This window comes from Macaca fascicularis, chromosome 9 (genome assembly GCF_037993035.2).
Source record: "Macaca fascicularis isolate 582-1 chromosome 9, T2T-MFA8v1.1".
Classification (NCBI taxonomy): domain Eukaryota; kingdom Metazoa; phylum Chordata; class Mammalia; order Primates; family Cercopithecidae; genus Macaca; species Macaca fascicularis.
The window spans coordinates 75,722,886-75,748,165 of record NC_088383.1 but is presented as its reverse complement, the minus strand read 5'-3'; the positions used below and the strand labels follow the sequence as shown (position 1 = coordinate 75,748,165).

Genomic DNA, 25,280 nt, shown 5'->3' with positions numbered 1-25,280 from the left:
CTCTTGAAGAGGCTGGGCTGGGAGTTGAGAGATGTGGCTATGTGTTTCTGAGCAAGCTGGCCCCTTCTCTGGGCCTCAGTTGCCACGTTGGTGCATTAAGGAAGCTGGAATGAGTAAGCTTAGACCCATTCCAGCTCTGGCATTGGTGCTTTGTGGCATGGGGCTGACCTTGCTGGAGTTTGGAACCAGGACTCAGGCCCCTGTAAACCTGTAGTTGGCGGCTCCCTCCTGCACTGCGGTTAATTCATGCCTAACAGTGGGGTATGGGATACTTCATCTTACTTCCCACCCACTGTTCTGGAGGGCCTTCTGTGTGTCCTAGCTGTGGGAGGGGAAAGAGAAAGATTTAGGAATGAAAAAGCAGGGCCCTTGCCCTGGAGGAGCTCGTAGGCTAATGGGGACCCAGATATAAAAGCAAACTTGAGAATCAGGTGAGAGGCAGCAGGAGAAGGACCCGTTTAGTTTGGTTAGGGCACCTAGGAAGGCTCCCCGGAGGAGGTAGCAATTGCTCAAGACTGTTCAGACATTGTAAACATGAAAGATAGTGCCAGGCTCCTGACCGGCAGAAAGAATGACCCAGCCAGTCCTGAGGATATTCAGGGGCAGGAAATAAGGGATGTGGGGGCGGGGCCTGGTCCTGCCTGCAAAGTGCTTCCTCTGGGGTTGGGAGCAGCGAGCTTGGGATGTTGTTAGACTTGAGAGTCCCAGACTGGGAATGTGTCCAGGTATCAGCAGTGACCTGATGGGCCACTCTTCAGAGCCACTAACACTGTGCACCTGGGAGGAACATGGGGTGGGGACCAGTTCTTTGTGGATCCTGGAGAAGTTGTGGCGTACAAGGATGGGGTCGGCAGAGTGGGGTCCCTGCTTCTAAGCAGAGCTGCATGCTCACTCTGCCCGTCTAGAATCCAGGCCACCAGCCTCCTGAAGGGTTGCTTCTCCTACGGCCCTCTCTGCCTCCCTAGGTCCTGGGGCCTGATGCCCTGTGACGGGGTGATGGGGGCTTGGCTGCACCGTGTTTCCCCCTTTGCCTTCAGTGCCTCTGTGAGTCAGGGCCTGGCGCGGAAGCAGCCACACGTGTAAGATTTGTCACCATCTGGTTCTGTTTTCCACTCTCTGCAGATCTTGCATTTTTGATGGGTTATACGGAGTAGACCCTGGCAGACGGCTTTGGGAGGGATGGGGGAGGCTGCATCCCAGCCCAGCTGCTCACCACTGAACACGTCACAGAAGCTCTTTGAGCACCTCCCTTTTGTCTTTAAAATGGGACTACAGTGTAATGTAGGGTGGGGCTGGGGGAGTTGAGAACTTCAGGGTAAGGGGCCTCTTTATGGGAGGCTGAAAATATTCCAAAATGATGGCAGTGGTTACACAATTCTGTGAATATACTAAAAACAATTACAATATGCACTTTAAGTGGGTGAATTATATGGTATGTTATATCTCAACAAACCTATTACTGGCTGGGTACGGTGGCTCATGACTGTAATCCCAGCACTTTGGGAGGCTGAGGCGGGTGGATCACCTGAGGTCGGGAGTTCGAGACCAGCCTGGCCAACATGGAGAAACCCCGCCTCCACTAAAAATACAAAATTAGCCGGGTGTGGTGGGGATGTCGGTAACCCCAGCTACTCAGGAGGCTGAGGCGGGAGAATTGCTTGAGGCGGAGGTTGCAGTGAGCCAAGATTGCGCCATTGCACTCCAGCCTGGGCAACAAGAATGAAACTCTGTCTCAATAAATAAATAAATAAATAAATAAAATAAAATAAAATAAATAAACCTGTTACTAAAAGCACCTGGCCTATGGAAGGGCCCCATGAAAGGTGGTGTTCGTAATTCCAAGGAAATAGTCTAGGTTGGGGGAAAGAGCAGGATGTGCTCACTACAGCTCAGACAGCTGTGAGAACTTGAGCGAGCGTCTTCATCTCGCTGTGCTTAAATTCCTCATCTGTAGGAAGGGCAGAGGAACAGCTGTCTATGGGGTTGTTCAGAGGACTAAATGAGATAACGCAAAGTGCAGGACGTGGTTTATGGCAGGGCCTTAAAAAATGGATAAAAGTCTGCAACCTCCGCCTCCTGGGTTTAAGTGATTCTCCTGTCTCAGCCTCCTGAGCAGTTGGGACTACAGGCATGCACCACCGTGCCCAGCTAATTTTTTTATTTTTAGTACAGTCAGAGTTTCACCATGTTGGCCCCACTGGTCTCAAAATCCTGACCTCAGCCTCGGCTGATCCACCTGCCTCGGCCTCCCAAAGTGCTGGGATTATAGGCATGAGCCACTGCACCTGGCCAATCATGATTACTTTGTAACAGTAACTATTAATAATGATAAATATTACAAATACCATCAGAGTCCCTTTACTGCAATGATATATAGATCACTGGTGTTATCCCCTTGGCCAGGTCCTGGGGATGCGGGGATGAAACTCAGCCCCCTGCCCCTGTACTCCAGGAGCCCACGGTTTAAAGGGGAGGCTGAACTGCGCAGTAGACAGTAAAAAGCAACACAGACCATACTAAGCTTCGGTGATTTGTGGGAATACAGGGAAGCATACTGCATACCAGGGGTGGCTTGGAGGTGAGTACTGAGAAGGAGGGGTGCTCAGGAAAGGCTTCCAGGGTAGGGGACATTTGGGCTGGGTTTTAAAGGATCAGTAGGAGTTTTCAAAGCCATGGAGTGAAAATTGTAGTCATTCTGTAGGGAAGGAAATCCTGTGTCTTTGCAGGATTCAGGAAATGGCAGGTCATTTCAGACCTCCATAGGAGATGGGGAGTGGTGAAAATGTAATTGGAAAATGTCAACCTCACCATGGAGCTTGGCCTTTTTCCTGCTATCGTGGGGAGCCATGGAGGTTTGTAAACAGGAGTCACATCAGTGTTTGAGAAAGCCACTCATCCTTCCAGCTCGATGCTGGTGCACAGCAGACTTGTCTGTGGCTTTTTGGTCTCCTGTGCCAAACAGCTGTCCTTGCCCCGGGGGCTGCTCTTGACTGGCTGGATGAGTGAGTAGGCGTCCTGGGGGCGCCTTGGGAAGCCACAGTCAGCTCCACATTCCAGCTTGTTTTGGAGGTGTGGAGTGTGGAGGCTTGGAGTCTCACTGTGACCGACCCCCTCCCAGACACCCAGCAGGCTTGTCCCCTTACATCTTGACCTGCAGGCCTCCTGCCCTCACACGTGTGTGCCTAAAGACCCTGGGAGGGGCAGGGGGCACCAGAGCGTTGTGTCTGACCCCACATTGGTGCAGGCCTTGCTGCCTTGCTGACCTGCCTCTCTAGCCTTATGGGCTCCAGCTTACAGACTACTGTCCCCACCCCTGCCCTGTCTAGGCTGGCCTGCTCTCGCCTCACTTTTCAGCCCCCTGCCTTTGCTGTGCTGTTCACACCTTCCCTGTCCCCTCACTTGATGTATCGCCCATTTCAACTACCAGTTCCTAGAAATCAGAGACTGTGTTAAATGTGTGCATTTCCTGGAGCATTGAGCATAAGGCTGGGCCCCTGGGTTGGAGGGGCAGGAGGTGGAAATTTCAGATGCACCAGGAGTAAGTAGGTAACAGAAGAAAGAGAAGAGGACCGGGTAGTCATAGGGATGGTGGGATTATGGCAGACGGGAGAGGAGCTGCCCACTCCTGTGCCACTCTGATATTGTAAGAGCTTTGAGTATTTTAGGAGAAATGGGAAATATGGATTTTTAGGTTTACTTTACTTTTTAATAAGTGTTCTAATTCTTAAGCCATTGTATGAACCAAACCCAGCAAGGCAGTTAGCTGGAGGCCTTGGGTTGCTTGTGAGCTCAGCAGCACGTGCTGGGGTGAGTGTGACCCTGGAACCAGACCGCCTGGACTGAAATCTCAGCTCTGCCTGTTACATGCCGTGACCCTGGGCAGTTAGCTCGCCTCTGTGTGGTTCGGTTTTCTCATCTGTAAAGTGGGGATCATAATAGTAATCACTTCATAGAGTTGTCATGTGTGTAAAGGGCATAGTGCAGTCCTCCGTACACTCAGCTATTGCTATTACATGGTGTGGATTACTGGTTGGTTGAGTCTACCAGGTCTGAGGGGATGGCAGCAGGAAAGAAGAAGTCAAGAGCACCCCATTTACCATCGTGCCGAACACGGTGAAACCCCGTCTCTACTAAAAATACAAAAACATTAGCCGGGCATGGTGGCAGGTGCCTGTAGTCCCAGCTCTCGGGAGGCTGAGGCAGGAGAATGGTGTGAACCCAGGAGGCAGAGCTTGCAATGAGCCAAGATCAGGCCACTGCACTCCAGCCTGGGCGACAGAGCGAGACTCCATCTCCAAAAAAAAAAAAAAAAAAAAAAAAGAGCATCCCATTTTCTGGCTTCCACTCCCAGAGGTGTCTCTGAGTTTTCAGTGGGGCACACACTGAAGTGGGGGGCTGGTCCTGGCCTCAAGCCTGTTAGTTTTCTCAGGGTGCACCTTGCTTCTCCCTCAGTTTGCTGCTGGCCCTGAACATTTCCACTTGTAGTTCCCAGAGGCACAGGGCAGGGTGTGGTCACCTGTGTGTCCTCGTGACCCAGCACCGGGTCTGCTGGACAACCGTCTGGGTGAGGGAGGCATAAACTCCTGTTTTTGTGTTTTTAACCCCAGTTAGATGAGGGGACAGCATCTGTCATCCTCTCCGTGGCTGTCTGGCCATCTGCTCCTAGGCCAGAGGTGGTGACCGCTGAGGCACGCACACTGCCATTTGCCCTCCTGTGCCCTGGCAGGCCCTGCAGGCCTGCTGTGGCACGCTGTCCCCGGGCCTCAGACCCCCCTGCACGTGCTCACGCAGTCACTCTCCGCAGTCACTCTCCATGGTCACTCTCCGCGGGCCTCAGATCCCCCTGCATGTGCTCATGCAGTCACTCTCCGCGGGCCTCAGATCCCCCTGCACGTGCTCACGCAGTCACTCTCTGCAGTCACTCTCCGCGGGCCTCAGATCCGTCTGCACGTGCTCATGCAGTCACTTTCCTCGGGCCTCAGATCCCCCTGCACGTGCTCACGCAGTCACTCTCCATGGTCACTCTCCGCGGGCCTCAGATCCCCCTGCATGTGCTCATGCAGTCACTCTCCGCGGGCTTCAGATCCCCCTGCACGTGCTCACGCAGTCACTCTCCGTGGGCCTACCGGGCGTGCAGGGGAAACCCATTTACCTCCCCGCCCTCAGCACTGCCTTCGTGAGCAAGTCTCTGTCTTCAGGGTGCACACCCTCTCTGAGAGTGCGAGCTGGTTTCTCATGTTTGCCACTTAGATAACCCAGTTTACTGGGAAATACTGGGTACCTCTTGGCAATTTGTGTTTGCAGCACACAAAACAAGAAAGGGACTCTTTGGAGAGAAAGGGGGCTTTTCCTGACCCGCCTGCCAGGGTGACTGTGGGTCTTCAGTGTGGAGAGAGGAAGTCACTGCTTCCTGATGGTGGCAATGTGAGGGCCTGGAGGACACAGAAGGACTGTAGTATGCATGGGAGTGTCTTGACCCCAGCCAAATCTCAGGAGGCGGGCAGCACAGGCTCTCCTGGGGAAATAGGCAGGGTGGGGAAACTGAGTAACTATCAGTTCTCATTCTTGTGTAACAAACCAGTCTAAAACTTGGAACTGAAAATAACATTGTGTCCTTCCTCATAACTCTGTGGGTGGGCTGGGAGGTTCCTCCACTGCCTGCTCCCAGCCCTGTTCACTTGGCTGTGCTCCGCTGAAGGGTGAGCTGGGCTGGAAGGCCCAAGCTGGCTTCTTTTACATGACCAACATAGTGCTGGCTGTTGGCCGGGCGGCCTCAGTTCTCTCTGTGGTCAGTCATCCTCCAGTAGGCAGTCTCAGGGTAGCATTCCAAGAGGGGGAAGGTGGAAGCTGGAAAACCCCTTGAGGCCTATAGCCTTGGGAGTTGCATGTATTAGTTCATTCTTGCGCTGCTATAAAGAAATAACTGGGGCCGGGTGCGGTGGCTCACGCCTGTAATCCCAGCACTTTGGGAGGCTGAGGCAGGTGGATCATGAGGTCAGGAGATCGAGACCATCCTGGCTAACACAGTGAAACCCCGTCTCTACTAAAAATACAAAAACTTAGCCAGGCATAGTGGCGGGCACCTGTAGTCCCAGCTGCTCGGGAGGCTGAGGCAGGAGAATGGTGTGAACCTGGGAGGCGGAGCTTGCAGTGAGCTGGGATCTCACCACTGCACTCCAGCCTGGGTGACAAAGCGAGACTCCGTCTCAAAAAAAAAAAAAAAAAAAAAAAAAAAAAAAAAAAAAAAAAAAGAAATAACTGGGGCTGGGTAATTTAGAAAGAAAAAAGGTTTAATCAGCTCACAGTTCTGCAGGTTGTACAGGAAGTATAGCGGCTTCCGCTTCTGAGGAGGCCTCAGGAAGCTTCTAATCACAGCAGAAGGCAAAGGGGAGCGACGTATCTCACATGGCGGGAGGAAGACAGAAAGGAGGGGGATGCTACACACTTTTAAACAACCAGATCTCACTCACTGTCACAGTAACAGCCAAGAAGATGGTGCTAAACCATTCGTGGGAAACTGACTCTGTGATTCAGTCACCCCCTAGCAGGCCCCACCTCCAACATTAGGGATTACAATTTGAAATGAGATTTGGTGGGGACACAGATCCAAACCATATCGTGGCATAAGGTCACTTCTGCACATTCTGCTGGTCAGTGCAAGCCATAAAGCTGGACAAAATTTTCCAAGAGTGGGGAAATGGACTCTTCCATTTGAGGGAAGGAGTGGTAAAGTCTCATTGTAAAAAGACTGTGTACAGAAACAAGAGGACTGAATGCAGCCATCTTTGCAAACATTCTTCCACATTGCTCCTAGGCAAGTGATTTGACATCTCTAAGCCTCGGTTTATGTATCTGTAAAGTGGGTGTCCCTACCTCATAGTTTTGCGGGTTAGAAATTATGCACTTAAAGTGCTGCCACAGTGCCTGGAACAATAAAAGTTAGCATTTCTTCTTCTTATTGCTGATGTCTTAGGGTAAATAAGGAAACTGAGGCAGGATCCACAGCAGGTGTGTCTCTAGCTCTCTGGGCGCCCATGCCAGGGCTCTTCCCCCTGCTTTCCAGAGGCCCCCTCCTGTCTGGGCTGCTGTCTGTGTGAGTGGAGGCCCAGGGCCTGGGTCTTGGGTCCTGGGTGGTTTTCCAGTCCTCCAGCCAGTCTGATCTTGCAGTTTTACCTCCCTTGTCTCCTCATGACCATGCCTCACTGTCTGCCTTGGATTAATAACTTATTTATGATATGGAATAAAAGCCAGACATCACCTCACTGCGGCTCCTCCAGAGCAGAGCTGGCCTCCCATTCCAGAAAGGGCTGGTTTTATTTTTCTTCCTCTGTGTCTTCAGGCACTGGCTAGGGGGAAGGCGGCTGGGGGCTGTTCAGCAGGCTGGTGAGAGTGATGGCTGTGCTTGCCTCTGCATCTGCCTCCCAGCCCCAGGGTGGTACAGGCCCAGGGTGGTACAGGCCCAGGGTGGTACAGCCCCAGGGTGGTACAGGCCCAGGGTGGGCTCTCAGTGAGGGTCCAGGAGATTCCACATTCCCAGGCACTGCAATGGAAAGTTCCCAAACCATCCACCAGGCCCAGCATTCCATTTTCAGCATGTGGGTCTTGCCCTGCTTTCAAAGCCCTAAAAACAACAACAGTGATAATATTTACCTGCTGCTTCATCCTTAGCAACACTAAGGAGGTCCCTGTCAACATAAGCTCAGGCGCTTGCAGATACCCTTGTGTTATGAAAACCTACATGGATCCCAGCTCAGCGTAATTTCCACCATTCACCCTGACTTTGGCCTGAGTTGGAGACAGCTGTGGCTGGAAGAGGCTTTGGGGGCTTCTAGCTCCCTCTTCATTTTCCAGCAGAGAAAGCTGAGGTTCAAGTTGGGGAGGAGATCCAGGGTCATGGAGTAGCAGGTGAGTGTCAGGTGTCAGGGCGCACAAGGACCAAGGTTCCTTCCTCCCAGGCAATGTTCCTCCCGCAGTTCCAGGCAGCCTCTCCTGTCAGTGGAAAGACCAAGTGTATGTGAACAGAGCCTCAAGGTCGTAAACTGTGTGCTGTTCCCTGATACAATAGCTGTGGCAACAGCTTCAGCATGATGAATGCTAAAAGTGATTGGTCTAATGGTGGTGGGGGGTGAAGGGGCCGGGGGCACTGCGTAGAGGTGTTTATGAGGCTCCCACTGTGACGGGGAGGGCTGCTCAACTTCTCATGTCATTGTCTTCCCTGAAACTGGGAGGCCAACTAAGAAAAACAGATGTCAATGGCCCAGTTAGTGGGATTTGATGCTCGAATGGAACCTTCTGGTGTTTCTCAGACTCAAGCCACCAGTGCTGCTGTTTTATCCATTTTCAACATATTGGAGGGGGAGAGGGCTGCTGTTATGTACACATTACTCGTCATGGAACATTTAAAAACCCTGCAGTCTAATTTTCTTCTGCTTTCAGTAACACGGCTGATGGGGCAGTAGAACAGGCCCCTTTTTAGAGAAATGTCTGGAGGTGAGATCGTTTGTTAGGACCAGGTTGGTCTGAATGCAAACTCTGTTCCCAACGGGTGGCTGAAGGCCTTTGTCAGCCTTTGCTTTTAAGCCAGCCACATATTTACACCTTTGGTCTGTCCAGAAACAGCCTGTCACTTTCCCCTCCAAGCCACACTCACCCCCCAGGCAGAGGTTCACATCCACCCCTCAAGGCTGGCAGGGGTCCACACTCAGAGTTAGCTCCTCCAGTCCGAAGAGGCCTGTGTTCCACAGCCTGGCCTACCGCTGGCCTGGGTGCATCGTGCCTTTGAGATGTTGTCACTTCATAATTCATAGTCCCTGCATAGGGAGATGCTAGGTAAAATATGCCGTCCCCTAATCCACGGCCACAATTTTGGGGAGGTGGACCTCTCACAAGGGTGGTATGCCCAAGGGAGTTTGTTTTAAGGCCTGACCCAAAGGATGCTTGTTTAGCATGGTTTCATTCCAGAGTCAGCTGCACAGCATCAACCGGTTCATCCCCCTGAAGCTCATGTCTAGAAGAGGGAAAGAGATACTGGGACAGGGACAGAGCACCTGCCAAGAGCCGCTGCCATGGAGCACAGAGGAGGGAGCAGTGATGGGGTGGCCTTTGAGCTGAGTGAAAGGGGCATTCCCAGTGGGGTGCACAGCAGGGGCGAAGGCACGGAGGCCCGTGGGAACCGTGGCTCTGGTACAGAACCGATCCTGTGTGGCTCCAGTGTGGGGATTTTTGTTGCTGGTAATTCTAAAAGGGAAACAAACACAGCATAATAAGAATAACCACCACTGGGGTGGTGTGAGCCACCTCCTGTCTCTCCCAGATGGTGGCATTCGCTTCCCTGCACTCCCTTGCCCCTGCAGTCTGTTCGCCAACAGCGGCCCGGGCACTCCTGTTACAATCCGAGTCCTCCGTGGTTTGCGGCACTCCTCAGGGAGAAGCCAACCAGTCCCCGGGCCGCCACTGCTCCTCCTCACTGCCTTCCCTGAAGGGAACATTCCTCCCCAGGGACTGCCAGGGCCTGCCCCTCAGACCCCTCAGGCTTTCACTCGAATGTCACCTTCGGACGTCCTCCCTGGCAACCGTATTCACAGTTTCAAGCTCCAATCCTTTCTCTTCTCCATGGCTCCTTCCACTTGGTATGTCACATATTTCTAGTTATTTACTGCCTGTCTCCACCCTGCTATAGAACGTTAGCTCCATGCAAAGAGGAATTTTTGTCTGTATCCCCAGCACCTAGATCAGGGGCTTCTCAGTCACCATCTGATGAATGAATGAGTGAATATGTGCTATTGCAGGCAATGGTTTAGGAGAAGCAAGTTACAGAGACATAGGTGAACATGCGAAGGGAGGGGGTCTGGTGGCTGCAGTGTGGGCATTTGTGTTGCTAGTGCCTGGCAGGTGAACTGTCAGAGTGGGGCCAAATCTGGAACCTGTGCTAGTGGTGCTGGTCCCTGGGCAAGGTTAAGTATAGGACTGTACCACCTGTCTGGGGTCTTCTGGCCAATTGTGCTTCATCTGCTCCTTCCACCCTTTGCAGAGGAGACTGGCCAGTGATACCTGGAGGATCATTGTGTCATTAGGAGTCACTCGTGGGGCTAGAGCTAGCCTGGCATTCTCCTGTGCTCACCTACATTCCGGAGGGAACCTGTCTCTCGGCCACTGCCAAGCCCCTCATCAGTGGCTCATTACAGACCAGGCTGAGTATCAGATGCAGTGATAAACATTTACGTGCATGGTCTCACGTGGCAGACATGGTTTAAAACTAGTCAGCGACCCCCTGGGCCAGGCTGCTGTAGGGTTCATTCAGAGGAGAGGCCTCGCTGGGACAGTGACCTGTCGGGCCCTCTTTTGGGCCTGCTTTCCCAAGAGAAAAGCAGTAGGTGCTACACCTACTGCCAAGGGTGTAGCACCTTTCCTGGTGCTGCTCACCATCAGCTGGTGTGCGTCTGAGCAGCAGGGTTCAAACTGTAAGGCCTCCACGCAGGGTGCTGTTCCTCCACTCAGGGCCTGGCAGCCACACCGCCTGCTGGCACTTGAGGGCTGCTTCCTGTCTCCTCATCCCGGAGCCATGGCTGCTGCCAGCACTCAGGGCCAAGCAGTGGCCAGGCAGAGCTCCTTTGCCGAGCTTGGTGGGCTATGGTGGTGACAGAGAGGGAAGCCTCAGAGCCGTGTGGCTCCTGGGCACTGGGGAATGGAATCTGAGGGTGGCTGCCGGCCTGGCAAGGTCTGCTCTGAGTCTGGATGGGCTCCAGAGTGAGGGGTTTGCAGCAGAAGGCAGTCTCTGAGCACCTACAGGTCCTGCCTCTGGGCCAGGACATCTGCCGGTTGGCAAGGGAAGAGGAGTAGAAATAAAAAGTGACCACTCCTCCTTTAAGAACTTCAAGCTTTTGGTCGGGCACGGTGGCTCACGCCTGTAATCCTAGCACTTTGGGAGGCCAAGGTGGGCGGATCCCTTGAGGTCAGGGGTTCAGTTGGTCATGGCCAACATGGTGAAACCCCGCGTGTGCTAAAAATACAAAAAATTAGCTGGGTGTGGATGCGCACCTGTAGTCCCAGCTACTCGGGAAACTGAGGTGGGAGAGTCGCTTGAACCTGGGAGGCAGAGGTTTCAGTGAGCAGAGATCGTGCCACTGCACTCCAGTCTGGGGACAGAATGAGACCCTGTTAAAACAAAAACAAAAACAAAAACCAGAACTTCAAGGTTTTGATGATCTGAGCAACTCTGTTCTCCAAGGTGCCAGAGGACAGAGCTAGTCATCACCTTCATCATCAACATCAGCACAGAGGGACTACTAATAATTGTCCTCACTCTCTGCACTGTGGACCCCCAGCTTGGATGGCTGTGACAGCATTGACTGGTCCTTGGCCACTCAGCAGGTCACAGCTGCTCCCTCTACCTCCCGATCACTTGTGGTCTAGATGGCCCTTGGTCATGAAGTAAGAGGTGTGCAGTAACCCAGCCCGCTGGACTCCCCCGGCCCCCTCTCGGGGAGCGTACTTATTGTATGCTCGTTTCTTCTCTTACTTGCCCATTTCCGGTGTTATGATGAACACACCTGTGCTGCTCTTGCTCTCTTTATGAAACACGCATGACCACTTAAATGTCCCTTTTCATGCCATTCCACTGTTTGGAAGCCTCCAGGGTTTGGATCAGTGTTTCTCAGCCCTGGATGCATGTCTGAATACCCAGCAGCTTCCAGAATGCACTGACTCCTGAGCCCCACTCATCGAGTGTTGATTTCATTGGCCTGGGAGGTCACTGTAGGTTTGTAAATTCCCCCAGGTGATTTTAATGACTGTCTAGGGTTAAGAACGGCTGCTGTTGTCTCCTGGAAAGCCTACTGTGTGTCAGGTCAGTAGCTGGGGTTAGGTCTTTCAGGACCAGAAAAGTTGGGCGGAGGAGGGAAGGAAAGGAAAAGACCATTACTTGCTGTGAACCCGGCTCCAGGAGGGCCATTTCCCATGCCTTATTTCATCTTCCCGTCCACTCTTTGGTTTCAGATGTGGAATCTGAGGCTGAGAGAGGGCTGGTGCCGCTCAGCTGGGAAGGACCCTGCTGGGATGGAACCCCAGGTGTTTCCCTCCCCAGTGAAGCCTCTACACTACTTTGGAGGAAAGTTGAATGACAGAAAAGGAGGGATACATTACATTTGTTTCCCTTTTTTTAAACTTTGTTTAGGGAATGGGAGTTGATTCTGTGTTCATGTGGTAGGCACACACTCGGTGCAGAATAGGTGTGCCTTTTGAGATAAGGACATCATAGAAAAGTCAGAAAATACCTGAAAGTTTAAAGAGAAAGAAATTGCCTACCATCTCATTGCCTAGAGGCAATTCCCTAACAGCTGGGTATGTTTCTGCCCAACCTTTTGTCTGCAGGTCTTCTTTTTCACCTCTAACATCATCCTCTACCAGTCCCTTTTTGGGGGGTAAGGACTTTTCCCCTTAGGACGTTCACCACTGGTATTCTTTTTTTTCTTGAGGACTTCTTTCCACTTACAGGCAGGAGATCTGGCCATGTGTGGTAGTTCATTTTTATGTTGCTATAAGGAAATATCTGGGGCTGGGCAATTTATAAAGAAGAATTTTAGTTGGCTCATGATTCTGCAGGCTGTACAAGCATGGCTCTAGCACCTGCTTCTGGTGAGAGCCTCAGGAAGTCTGCAGTCATGGTGGGAGGGAAGAGGAGCTGGCATGCCACATGGTGACATCGAAAGCAAAATAGATGGGGGAGGTGCCACACACTTTACGCAACTAGATCTCGTGTGAACTGAACGAGAACTCACCACCAAAGAGATGGTGCTAAACCATTCATGAGGGATCTGCCCCCATGGTCCAATCACCTCCCACCAGGCCCCGCCTCTAACACTGGAAATCACATTTCAACATGAGATTTGGAGGGGATAAACATCCAAACTGTATCAGCATGTCAAAGCCAGGCCATAGCAGAGCCAGGAGCTACATACAAACCCTCCTGTGGTTCCAGAATGTCACCCCCAGCACTGATCCTGTGGGTTCCCTTCCTGAGCCACCGGGGCTTCCAGGCATATTTCAAAGTGACAATGGTGATCATGAGAATCATGGCCGCAGATGCAAACACTAACATGGCCCTCGTGGCATGCTTGGGACCATCCTAGGTGCCTTAGGTGTATTGCTTTCTCAGAACAGCCCTACAAGATGGTTGTGGTTATAATCCTGAAGCACAAGGATGTTAAGTAAGTGTCCCAGCATTACATGATCTGAGAGTGGCAGAGCCAGCATTTGAACTCAGGAACTCTCTGGCTCTAGGATCTCTGCATTTACCCACCACATTGCTTCTCCCCTGAGAAAGACTTTTGCTGCAAATGCACTGGGCTCAGCAAGACCTCAGTAGCCTTTCACCCAGCATCTCCCAGGGTGTGGGACCTGCAGAGGTCATGACCTTGGGAACTGTGGCCATGTGGTCATCCCAGATAACTATCTCCAGCTGGCGGAGGCTCGCTGCTTCCTGGTGTTTCTTTGAGCCTTTGGCTTGTTGTGGCAGCGCTGATGCTGCTGGTATGGGGCGCCGTGCAGATGTACGTGGCAGAGCGTGCCAGTTGTGGACAAGCCTGGCAGCTTTCAGCCCCATCCTCCAAGAGCTCCTTCTTCCTGCCTGTCTCCAAGGCTGCAGCTCAGTCTGAATCAGCTTTCAGACTTTCTTTGGCTTGGGCCGAGGACTTGGCAGCCCCAGCCTCCAGCAGAGCTCCTGTGGCTTGAGGCTTCCACATCAGGTTTGAATTAGATGAAATCTCAGTGTCGGCAGGCTTTCATCCCAGCCTCACTGACTCCCGCTTCCGTGGTAGCAGGCAGTCTGAGTGCCACATGCGTGTCGTCTCTGCATGAATGTCTGCTGGAGCGTTTGTCGTCTGTGTGAGTCACCCCTTTGTGTGTCCTCTCTGTGCCTGCGTATTATCTCTGTGCGTGTTTCTCGCCTCCGTTCATGCATGTTATCTTTTTAATTAATAGCTTTATTGAGATATAATTCACATACCATGCAATTCACCCATTTAAAATATGCAATTCAGTGGTTTTAAAAATTATATTCACAGATATCTGCAATCATCACTGCAGTCAACTGTAGACCATTTTCATCACCTAACAAAGAGACTATGTGGCCTTTAGCTATTCACCCCCAATCCGACATGACCCCAGCCGCTGGCAGTGACGAATCTACTTTCTATCTCTGCGGATCTGCCTATTCTATTTGTATGAAGACACTTCATACAAACAGAATCATGTAATATGTGACCTTTTGCATCTGGCTTCTTTCTACTTGGCATATTTTCAAGGTTCATCCATCTTGTAGCATATATCAGTACTTCATTCCTTTCTACGGCAAAATAACATTTCATTGTATGGCTATATATACACATATATATAGTGTGTCCATTTATCCATTGACGGGCATTTGACTTGTTTCCATCTTTTGACTACTAGGAATAATGCTACGAACAACTTTTTTTTTGCGTGGGCATGTGTTTTATTTCTCTTGGGTGCTTACACTTTGGAAGTGGAATAGCTGGATCATGTGGTAATGCCGTTTAATCACTGGAGGAGTATTGCCAGACTGTTTTCAAAGTGGCTGTGCTATTTTACATTCCCACCAATGTATGAGGGTTCCAGTTTCTCCACGTCCTTGCCAACACTGGTTATCTGACTTTCTGATTCAAGCCATCCTATTTCTTTGTGGTTTGGATTTGCCTTTCCCTGATGACTGATGATATTGAACATCTTTTCATGTGCTTACTGCTGTTTGTAGATCTTTCTTGGAGAAATGTGTGTTCAGATCCTTTTCCTACTTTAGAACTGGGTTGTCTTTTAGTGATTGTGTTGTGAGAGTTCTTTACATATTCCAGATACAAGTCCCTTATCAGGCGAGGAGAGGCCGGTCTCTCATGTCTTTTTGCACCCCAACCTCACCCCCATCAAGCTCAGCAAGCAGTGTGTGCTTCATAAACACTTAAGGACATGTTGAGGGAGGAAGAGATCTGGGTCACTCTGAAGAGTCCCTGCAGGAGCCGTGGTTCCAGGGTGTGGGGGTGTGAGGGGTGGGGCTGCCTCTCCTACCTGCCGTGAATCAGAGACAACAGCCCCGGATGACCCGTTAGAGGTTCTGGCCACTGCAGGTTATGTAGGGCGTTGCTTTCAGCTGAACTGACTGATGGACCTGCCAGGGTTGGGGGACTTGAAAAGACCTAGATCACTGAGCCTGTCCCTCCTCCTTGATTTTGGGGTAGAGCAACTGGGAAAAAGGCAGTGTCATTTACTGAGATGGGGAAGACAAGGGGAGGAGTGGGTCTGGAAGTCAAACTTAGAGTTCTGCTCCAAAGTTTGAGATGCCCAGTGGAGATCCAGTCTCTATCAAGGAGGCTGTTGGATAATCATAAAGGAATTCCAGGAGGAGCCAGGGCCGGGGATGTAAATTGGAAGTCATTTGCAGCCATGCAGTACCCAAAGCCATGGACCTGGGGACGTGCCAGGGAGAGCTGATGATTGCAGGAGCTGTGTGAGACCAGGACAAAGAAGTGATTGCTGGCCATGGCCATGTGGTAGTCACAGGTGAGCAGTTTCCAGGAAGTGGTGGCTCTAGAAGGCCACTTGGGGTGGGTAAAGGAGAAGCCAGGGGGCATGGAGGTGGTGCGTGTAGACAACACTTCCTGCTGTGGAGGGAAGCAGTGACATGGGCAGTGGTTGGGCAGGGATGGGAGGTAGGGAGTTTCAAAGATGGGGGACACTCGAGTGTGCTTGGATGCGGATAGTAATGGTCTTGTAGAAAGGAAAGTGTGATGGAACTGGAAAGGGGGTGCTAACTGCAGGAGCTGAGTCCTTGAGGAGGTGACAGAGAGGTGATCCTGAGCACAGAGTGGAAGGGGGACACATCCAGCCACAGAAGAGGAGAGGGGGCCCAGCTGTGGGAGGACACTGGCACTGGCACAACAGGGTGATGGGAGCCTTGGAGTATGAGACTGGGGGTGGGGCAGTGTTGGGGGTCTGAGCCATTTGGGAGAGCTGGGACACAGAATGTTAAGCTGTTAGTCTTAACAGGGAAGTGCAGCAGAACCTCAGCTTCATGCTCACGTGAGGTGAGCTGCTGATTTCAAGTGAGACCAGTAGGCACCTGTGTGCACGCGTGGAGTAGGTGGATGGTCGGGCTGAACCAGGGTGGAGAAGAATGCAGGGAAAGAGGGTGAGAGAGTATGGGTGTTTGCAAGATAATTATTGTGCAACTAGACCTAGATGTCCAAGGTGGTGAGAAGGGAAGTGAGGAAGTAAGGATCATATCTTGGAGGTCCCGATGAAGTTTAATAATAACTGGAGCCAAGTGCTAGGGTTAGGTGAGCAGGGCAGTGGGGGAAGGGAAGGAGCCGCCTGCGGTCGAGGTTTCTGGGTTGTAGCAGCCCATGTGGTCTAGCCAAGGAGTGTGGCTGGCAGTGGCTGGGAACAGTGCATGCAGATGCAGGTGGCCCTATTGAGGTGAAGCGGCCACCCGTTGAAGAATCTGGTGGAAGCCATTTCTCATCCTTGTGTGTATCACTCCAGCATCCAGTTGCTGGGTTTTCTTTTGTTTCCTACAGTGCAACAGTTTCAAGCTGGATTTGCTGGAGGCCTAGAACCTGAGACAGCATCAAGGGGTGTCCGTGGAAGTAAAGCCCTTGTGATAGAAGTTCCAGAACAAGTTCAGGCCCAAGAATACACTCTCCTTGGGAGGTGGTGGGATGATTGGCTGAGAGGTGGCCTGCTCTGCTACTTTCTCCTCTGGGGAAGCCCCAGATAGGCCAGCCTGGGAAGGAGAAAGGAGAGGCAATCTGGCCCACCCCTCAGCTGGCTTCACTGGAGCTACCATCTTGAAATGGACCTTCTGGGCGTTTGGCAAAGGTAGGCTGGTCCAAGCAGCAGCAAGCAAGGGGACTCAGGATCCCCCTTTCCCAAGGCCTGCAGCTGTCCCCTGAGAGCCAAGCCACTTGCAACTGTCTGGACCCCAGGCCAGGTCCTTGCTCATTGACTCTGTACCTGACGCAGATAGAGCCCTGCCCATGTCCCACACGTCTCCCAGTCCTTGGAGATCTCTTCTGTGCTCCCCTTGGAAATCTCTTTGTTGGCTCCGGGTACCCTTGCCTCCCAGTTTACATCCACGTACATGCAGTTTGAGAATAGATGTACTTTTATGTACGCATGTACACATACATACTGATTTCAAAATAATTTGGCCTCAATTACCTGCTATAATATTTGGGACCTTATCCTGATAGTAGACGGCTGTGGGTGACCCGCTGAACTTGTTCAGTTGTGGTTCACAGCAGGACACAAGGTGATTTCTAAGCCAGCACTCACCTCCCTAGTTGCCATGTGACCATGTCTTCTTTGGGTGTCCTGGGCTTACACTTGAACTTGGGGCCTTCCCCTGAGGGAACCCATACCGGAAAACATGTTAACATGGCCTGGAGGCCTCTGGATGAAGAGGTAGGCCAAATGTGTTACCTTTGCAACCAAAACGATGTCATGTTGGAGAATCCACAGTCCTTCCCATCTTCCACCCTCACAACCATTCAGCCACACACCTCCCAGGGAAGGCACCTCAGAAACAGCCACATTAAAGGGAGTTTAGCCCAGCTGAGAGTGGTCAGATTTGTGCACTGGAGAATTTCCATTTGGGGAAATTGGACAAGGGCCTACGGGTATGTGGCTCAATTGGATGTAATCAACGATTCTTTGTTTTAGTTTTACTGTGTGAAGAAACTTTCTAGTACATGTTTCCTATTTATTTACCGTTTGTAAAAGAATAAGGTATAGGTAGAAATTCAATATGACTGACATTTATTTTCCATCCTACCAGAATTTATTTCTCCTTTTTTTCTTGATTTTTTATACAGAAATTTGATTTGATTTTAGCACTTTAAAATTAGCCACCACTTTTCAGAAATATAAACATTCTATAAATTGAGAGACAGGAGTACTTTAGTGAAGAGGCAGAAAGCCAGAACATTCTCACTGCCAGCCTGTCTACGCTGTGTGGTGCCTGGTTTCCTGGCCAGGGCAGAGATTCAAGGGAACTTGGGCCAAACCTCTCATTGTGCAGACAGGGAAACTGAGGTCTGAGGGAAAGGAACTGGGCCCATCTTGCCTCCCGGTCTGGTGACCAAGCCTGCTTTCCTGTCTTCTCTGTCTAGGAGGAGAGTCTCTGTGGCCCAGGAGGAGCCCAGACCTGGATGAGAGCTGCCTGTCAAGGCCTGGGTGGGATGCACGCAATGGGACAAGGACAATCTCTGGGGAGGTTCCGCCCTGACCCCTTGGGGGCTGTGGGGATCCACAGTCGCAAAGAAATTTAGAAACTTACTTCTCGGATTACGGATTACGCAGGACAGGGCTTGGTTCTGGCTTCTTTGTCCTAAACGGTTTACTGGGATGGTGAAAGACAGATCCTTTAACCCTTTCCTGGGAAGAGGCCTAAGGGTGTGGAGGCTGGACCAGACCCAGAGTCCTGGGGGTTCCCATTCTGCTGAGAACAGTGAGGGTGTGATGAGGATGGTCTGTGTAGGGGTAAGAATCCTTTTAGGCGGGGGAGGTCACCTGGGGAGTGGGAGGGACTGTTTCTTTTATGGGCTGTGCCCTGCCCTTCCTTCTCATATCCTTGGTGAGAGGTGTGCTGGCCTCCATGGGAGGGTTTTGCCCAGAGGTGGAGAGTTGGAGAATGAGTGTCCTTGCTCTGCAAGGTCAGACCAGAGGCCCAGGGATTTGCAGGTGGTACTAGGAAGGCAATGTTTTCTTGCTCCAAGGGGCTCCTGAGGGCAGAAGCAGGCCTGGGGGATGAACCCAGGTAATACAGCATTGTGGTTAAGAGTGCTGACACTCACTTGCTGGGTGACTGGGCCAGTTACTTAACCCTTCTGAACCTCTATTTCCTCATCCATGAAATGGGTCTAACATTAGTGCCTACCTTATAGGGCTATAAAGATAAAATAAGACAATATATAAAAATATGAGTGGCAGGTACTGTTGTTAATAACAATGATAAGAAGACGATTTATAAACGTTGGAAAGTAGGGAAGTGTGTTCACGCTGAATACAATGTTAGGAGTGTCCCTATTCAGAATCTGTTGCATCTTGAGGGAGGGAGCTCTCTGTCACTGGAGGCATCCAAGTAAAAGCTAGAGGTCTCCTAACTGGGGATGTTGTCGAAGTATAATGCTTCAGACTGGGATGAGCACGATGATCCTGAAAGGTCTGTAGCCCATGATTGTGGGCCAGAGGAAGGGGCGGGCTGGAAGGCAGTGGTTTCATTCTGGGAACCGTATCCCTCATATGAGGCACCGAGCCCTCGAGACCCCGTGGAGTCTCTGGGCTGTGAGGCAGGGAGTGCCAGGCTTGAAGGATCCTCTTTGTGGAGCCATTTAACCAAGCCCCAGAACTGGGGAGGGCCTTGACCAGGTGCCTGGTGTGTGGGAGGCGCTGAGTAGAGCCTTCCACTTCTTGCTCTGGAGAGTTTGCCTCTGCTAGGCAGCTTGAGAGGTGTGATGAACTGAGACGGCGCAGGCCACTGCCCTGGGCCAGCCAGGTTTGTGTGCCCGTGACCTGGATGGAGCAGTGGCCTCTGACTCATGCTGTCTCTTGCTTGCTTGTTCCAGGGGTACAAGGGACCCAGGGGTCCCTCTGGGTATCAGACACGGGTGTAGAAAGGGGGATGGGATAAATCATGCAGGGCTTGGCTGAGAGTTCATCACAGGCCCTCGTGGCAACAAAGCTGTGGTAGGCCTTGGAGGCGTGTCCCGGGCCTGGAGCCACCAGCTGGAAGACAGGCCTCCCGTCGGGGTTCTGCAGGTGCACAGTGGCAGACTCCTTTGGATTTGGCCACTACTTTTTGTCCAGGTTTGGGTTCAACCTCTGTCCCTGAGCCTGAATGCCCTGGTCCCCTTCCCACACTGTCCTTCCTGCATTTCCACCCTTACCCGGGGGCCTTCCCCTCTACCTCGTATGCTCTTTCCTTCTCGCGTTGGTTTCTTTTGCACCCTAACAATTTCTCCCTTCTGCCTGCTGTGGAAACCTGGGCTGACAGTCCCTGGGTGACCATGTGACTCAGCCTGGATGGGACTGTGAAGGGAGAATCTCCTTGTCTCTGATGGCAGAGTGGAGATGTGTCTGCAAGGACAGGGGATGTATAGCTTGTCTTGGAGGAGGGAGGATGAAGCTGGTGTAGGGGAAACTGAGGGGAGGGATGGTAAGAGTGTTGGGTCTCTCACTTCCAGTCTTAGCCCCTGCCTCAGTGTGTCCTGGGGCTAGTACCTTCCCCTTCAGGTCAGGGGGTTTGAGTTGAATTTCTAATCCTTGCAACCAGGAACCTGATGGATAGTCATCCTTCAGGACCCACAGATGTCACCTCCTTTGGGACACGTGTCCACACTTTGTCATAGCACCGGGCAGGACATTGGCTGCCCTCAGTTCTTGGGCCTTATTTTTCCGTTTCTCCCTGCCCATAGCAGGCACACAGTAGGTACAAAGTCAAACTGCTGTGCATGGATACATGTGTGCTCAGTATAAGGTTTGACATGGACATTTTAACAAGCACATCAGAACTTTTGCAGACAATTGAGTGTTACTTGATAAAATGGTTACATGGAAGCCTCAAATTTGTTCCAATAATGCCATTTTTCCCTGGAACATTTCTTGGCCTCTTGATTGGGCCTGTTGATGAAGCACAGAAGGCAACCGTCTTGATTTGGCTCCAAAATGATGCTTTCTGTCTGATCCACAGAAACAGCTAGAAGGGGCACAGAAAACGTTGGCTGCTGTTGGGGGCTTAGTGGTAGGTGTTCAGTCGGACTTGGAGGGGGCTCCTGAGATGCAGCCTCAGAACAGGAGGAGGTGGGAAGTGGGAAGTGGGTGGAATTGGGTTGTGTTGTCACTGGAGTTCCAATTCAAATGGAGAAGGTCCAATGAATTTATAGAAACGCTTCCTTCATTCACTGCTTTGTGTTCACAGCTGCGCTCCCAGTCCTTGTTATGTAGTAAGCACTCAATAGATACTTGTTGAACAAGTGAAGGAATTCAACAAATATTTATTTGTAAATCATGCCTATTATTTTCCATCCACTGCGGTAGGTACTCTTAGTACTTTGTAGGATGACATGGTATGTGTGTGTGTGTGTGTGTGTGTATATATACATGTGCATATGCAGACACACATACGTTAACCCACATCTAGTTGTATGTTTCATTGGCCCCTGTGATGACTGCCTTCACTGGGGGATAATAACACATTTGCTGGGCTTTGCCATCATATTTTTTTGTTTTTATTTCCAAGGCCAACGCCTGATTTTTTAAGGGAATATTTGATGTAGGGAAACATTAGATGAAAAACACGCACTCCTGGCTCATTTATCGTGAATGAGCATTAGCTGCCCTCCTCCCTGCCCCCAAACCCCCATCCCGCCATGTGCACACCCATGTGCTTTCAACCTGAAATAACAGCGCTTCGTATTGAAGTGGGGGACCAGCACACCTTAGGGATAATGAGCCTTTGCCCCTAGGATTTTCCTGTCTGCCTCAAGGTAAAGCTAAACCCTTGTGATGTGCTTCGGGCTGGAGTGCAGTGCCTTGGTGTGTGTGCATGTGCCTTATGGCAGTGGCTTTTGTGCCTCTGCTTTTTGTAAGCAATAGAAGCTCTGATGTAATGAGATTTTATGCAGAGCCCCATGGATAGACAACACAGTAAAAGTGGATCTGCTTTGCTGAAAGGAGGGTGGGCCCCTTTGCTCAGCTTTCCTATCACCTCCTCCCATTCCCCTGCCAGGGCCTCATAGAATGTCATGGAATCCCAGGGCTCCTCAAGGCCCTGGAGGAAGAGCCTGCACGCATGTAGGGTCACATATGTGTACTCACAGATGCTTGCCTGTCAGCTGTACTGTGTTCATGCTCTTCTCTCTCTCTTCCCCCGTGCTTGCCGTCCCTGGTTCAGGCGGGTCTCATCCGCACAGATAGCACCGACTTCTTCATTGAGCCTCTGGAGCGGGGCCAGCAGGAGAAGGAGGCCAGCGGGAGGACACATGTGGTGTACCGCCGGGAGGCCGTCCAGCAGGAGTGGGCAGAACCTCACGGGGACCTGCACAATGAAGGTAGGCTGTAGGTAGGGGCCTGTGCGCTGCTTCTCTCCCTACCTCTGGAGTGTTTCCCGGTAACTTCTGTCCTTAAGCTGTCCATGCCTGGCCTCAGTCTTCTTACCTGTAAAACGGGACTGGGCCACATAGATCTGCTGTACTGGCAGAGAAACCCCATTGTGTTCTAGGAGCTGCTGTAATTGGCTGGAGCTAGGGGCCAGAGGAGCCACTTGTGTCCTGAACTGTGGTCCCTGGGACTCCAGAGGTCTCTGAGGAGCTCACTATTTCTTCTCAAGGCTATTTCTGAGCCAAGGCAGAAGGTAGAATGCCTGCAGTGAGTTTTTCCCCCTAAAGTCAACTCAACCGTATGGGAACCACAGGAAAGGAGTTATTAGGGCACCTGCAGGGAGGCTGCCTGCTGTCAGGGCGTGATGGTCAGCTGTGTGTCCTGTAGACCATTTTACAATCCTATCTTCAAGTCTGTCTACTGCGTGATCCTAGGCAAGTTACCTAAGATCTCTGAGCCCTCATTTTCCTCATCAGCAAAGCAGAGATGATCCATGTCTACCTGTAAATGTTATATGTAATGGTGATGGTGTCTATGAAAATCCCAGTGTAGTAGATGCTGGATAAATGGCAGCTCTCCTTACAGTATTATTAAGGGTAACTGCTGACGTGTTAGGGTGGGAACCCCCTGAGGGAAGGGGCGTCCCTGCGCCCAGGTGACCAGTGCAGGAGCCTACACACCAGAGGCACTCAAGACTTATGGTTGGGCAAATAAACTGGATGTGACAGGTGCTGGTCCTGGGCCCGTGGTCAGCTTCACAGTGTCACAAAGCTCCTTTGGCCAAGAAGAGATGAGGAGGCCATAGGTGAAATCTGGTTATGACTGGACCACACACACCCTTGTGCCAGCTCCCTGTGGGACTGGGCTTGGCGTGAGAAATGCCTGGAAGCCAGTTGTCCCTACAGATGGTGTATCCATTGAAGCTCCAGTTGCTCTCCAAGTATCACTCACAAGAGAGCCGTGGCACCAGAGCCAGAGGATTCTGCAGGCCTAAGGTGGGGAGGGCAGGGCTGGTGGGGCGTCTGAGCGCTGGTGTGGATTTCAGGGCACCCTTCCCTCCACCAGGGGTGGGAAGAGGAATGAGTCTCCCATGGGCTCCATTTTTTTAGGCCAATTCTGAATCCAAAGACCATAAGGTCCCCTCTTTTGGGAAGAGATGTTGGGGAAGTCCAGCTCCAGAGCTGTGAGCCTGGAACATCTGCATCACCAGCCACCATGGTGGGCAGCTGGGAAGCTGAGACCACTGAGCACATGGAGCTGGAGTTCAGACCCAAAGAAATGTAGCTGCGACTCTTGCCCCACACCAGGCTCCAGGGCTGGAACTCCAGTGAGGCCAGGCCCTGGTCCGTCTATGGGCCTTCCTTAGAAACACCAGGGGCAGGAGAAGACTTTCTTGGAAAGCTTCGACTTGTACTTCTATTTGAAGGCCAGTTGTGGGGCTGAGCCCAGTGTGGGGAGAAGCATTTCTAGCCGTGCCTGTCTCCACTTCACATACTTGATTAAAGCCAGAGGCTTCAGCTTGGCTCTTTGGGTCTGGTTTTCCACACACAGAGAGGTGCCTTGGAGGCCTGGCCAGGTGCTCAAAGCCTGCCTAGCAGCCGGCCAAAGGCTTTTGGGGAATCTCCCTCAGACTGGGGACCTCTGCATCTCCACCTGTCCCCATCATCCACAGGTGTCCCTCCCCTTGGTTCCTCAGACCTGGGAGTCTCCTGGCTCTGTTCTCTTCTCCTACCCAGGCTAGGAGTCCTGGAGGACAGATGCCAAGTCTCCATCTCTGTGTCACTGACAGCAGCAGGCCTGTCCCTGGAGGAAGGAGAGCAGGGAGGCATCAGAGGCTCCACTACACGGGTTTGCTTACTGGGCTGAGTCTGTGGAGGGGGTTCCAGCCCCCTGCTCCACTGTAAGGGAGTCTGAGGTGCACCAGTGAACCTGGGGTGGAGGGGACAATTCCTCTTGGCACTCAGTAAGGCCACAGCTGCTGCTTCCTGAAAAGGGCGTGTGGGGGGACACACCCCACCCATACACTCATGCTCACACACTGACACACACACACACACACACACATACACCCACACTCACACACAGACACACCCCACCCATACACTCATGCTCACATACTGACACAAACACACACACACCCATACACCCACACTCACACACAGACACACCCCACCCATACACTCATGCTCACACACTGACACAAACACATACACACACACCCATACACCCACACTCACACACAGACACACCCCACCCATACACTCATGCTCACACACTGACACAAACACACACTCACATACCCCCATACACCCACACTCACACACAGACACACCCTACCCATACACTCATGCTCACATACTGACACAAACACACACACACACTCCCATACACCCACACTCACACACTGACAAACACATACTTATACCCACCCACATTTGCACACCTGCATACACACATACACACCCCTTCACACACTCACACACTCTCACAACCCCACATCTACCCATGCTCACACACATTGACACCCCCCCACATACACACCCCTTCACACACTCACACACTCTCACAACCCCGCATCTACCCATGCTCACACACATTGACACCCCCCACATACACACCCCTTCACACACTCACACACTCTCACAACCCCACATCTACCCATGCTCACACACATTGACACCCCCCACATACACACCCCTTCACACACTCACACACTCTCACAACCCCACATCTACCCATGCTCACACACATTGACACCCCCCCCACATACACACCCCTTCACACACACACACTCTCAAACACACACACACACTCATATACACACACATCCATCATGAACTCCAAAGAAGAGTTACGTGATCCTTTCCCAAGGCTCTGGGGAGAAACTGAACTGTTCAGAGTCCAGGGGAAGGAATTCCCAGTGCTGGGCCCCCAGGCTCCAGCTGGCCCTCACCCCACGGCCCTGCCTTGGCCCCTGAGGCTGTGCCCTGAATGCTCTCCTGCTCCAAATGCTGCCCTCTCCTATTTAACCCATGGTCCTACTCTCCGGAACCCCGTTCCCACCCCCAATTCCCTCCTGAGGATACGAACGGGGTATGAGCTCCTGCAGCCGG

General features: G+C 51.8%; 1 protein-coding gene across 3 annotated transcripts in view; it reads left to right on the top strand.

The window, feature by feature from the left end:
• ADAMTS14 (ADAM metallopeptidase with thrombospondin type 1 motif 14) overlaps positions 1-25,280 on the top strand; it is an 88,314-nt gene that overhangs the window by 6,230 nt on the left and 56,804 nt on the right. For all 3 annotated transcript variants that reach the window (XR_012417833.1, XM_005565621.4, XM_005565620.4), the window contains exon 3: positions 21,962-22,118. Coding sequence is in view for 2 of the 3 variants with exons in the window: in XM_005565621.4 (XP_005565678.2) it covers positions 21,962-22,118 (157 nt within the window). In the remaining variant the exon portion in view is untranslated. The remainder of the gene's footprint in view (positions 1-21,961; positions 22,119-25,280) is intronic.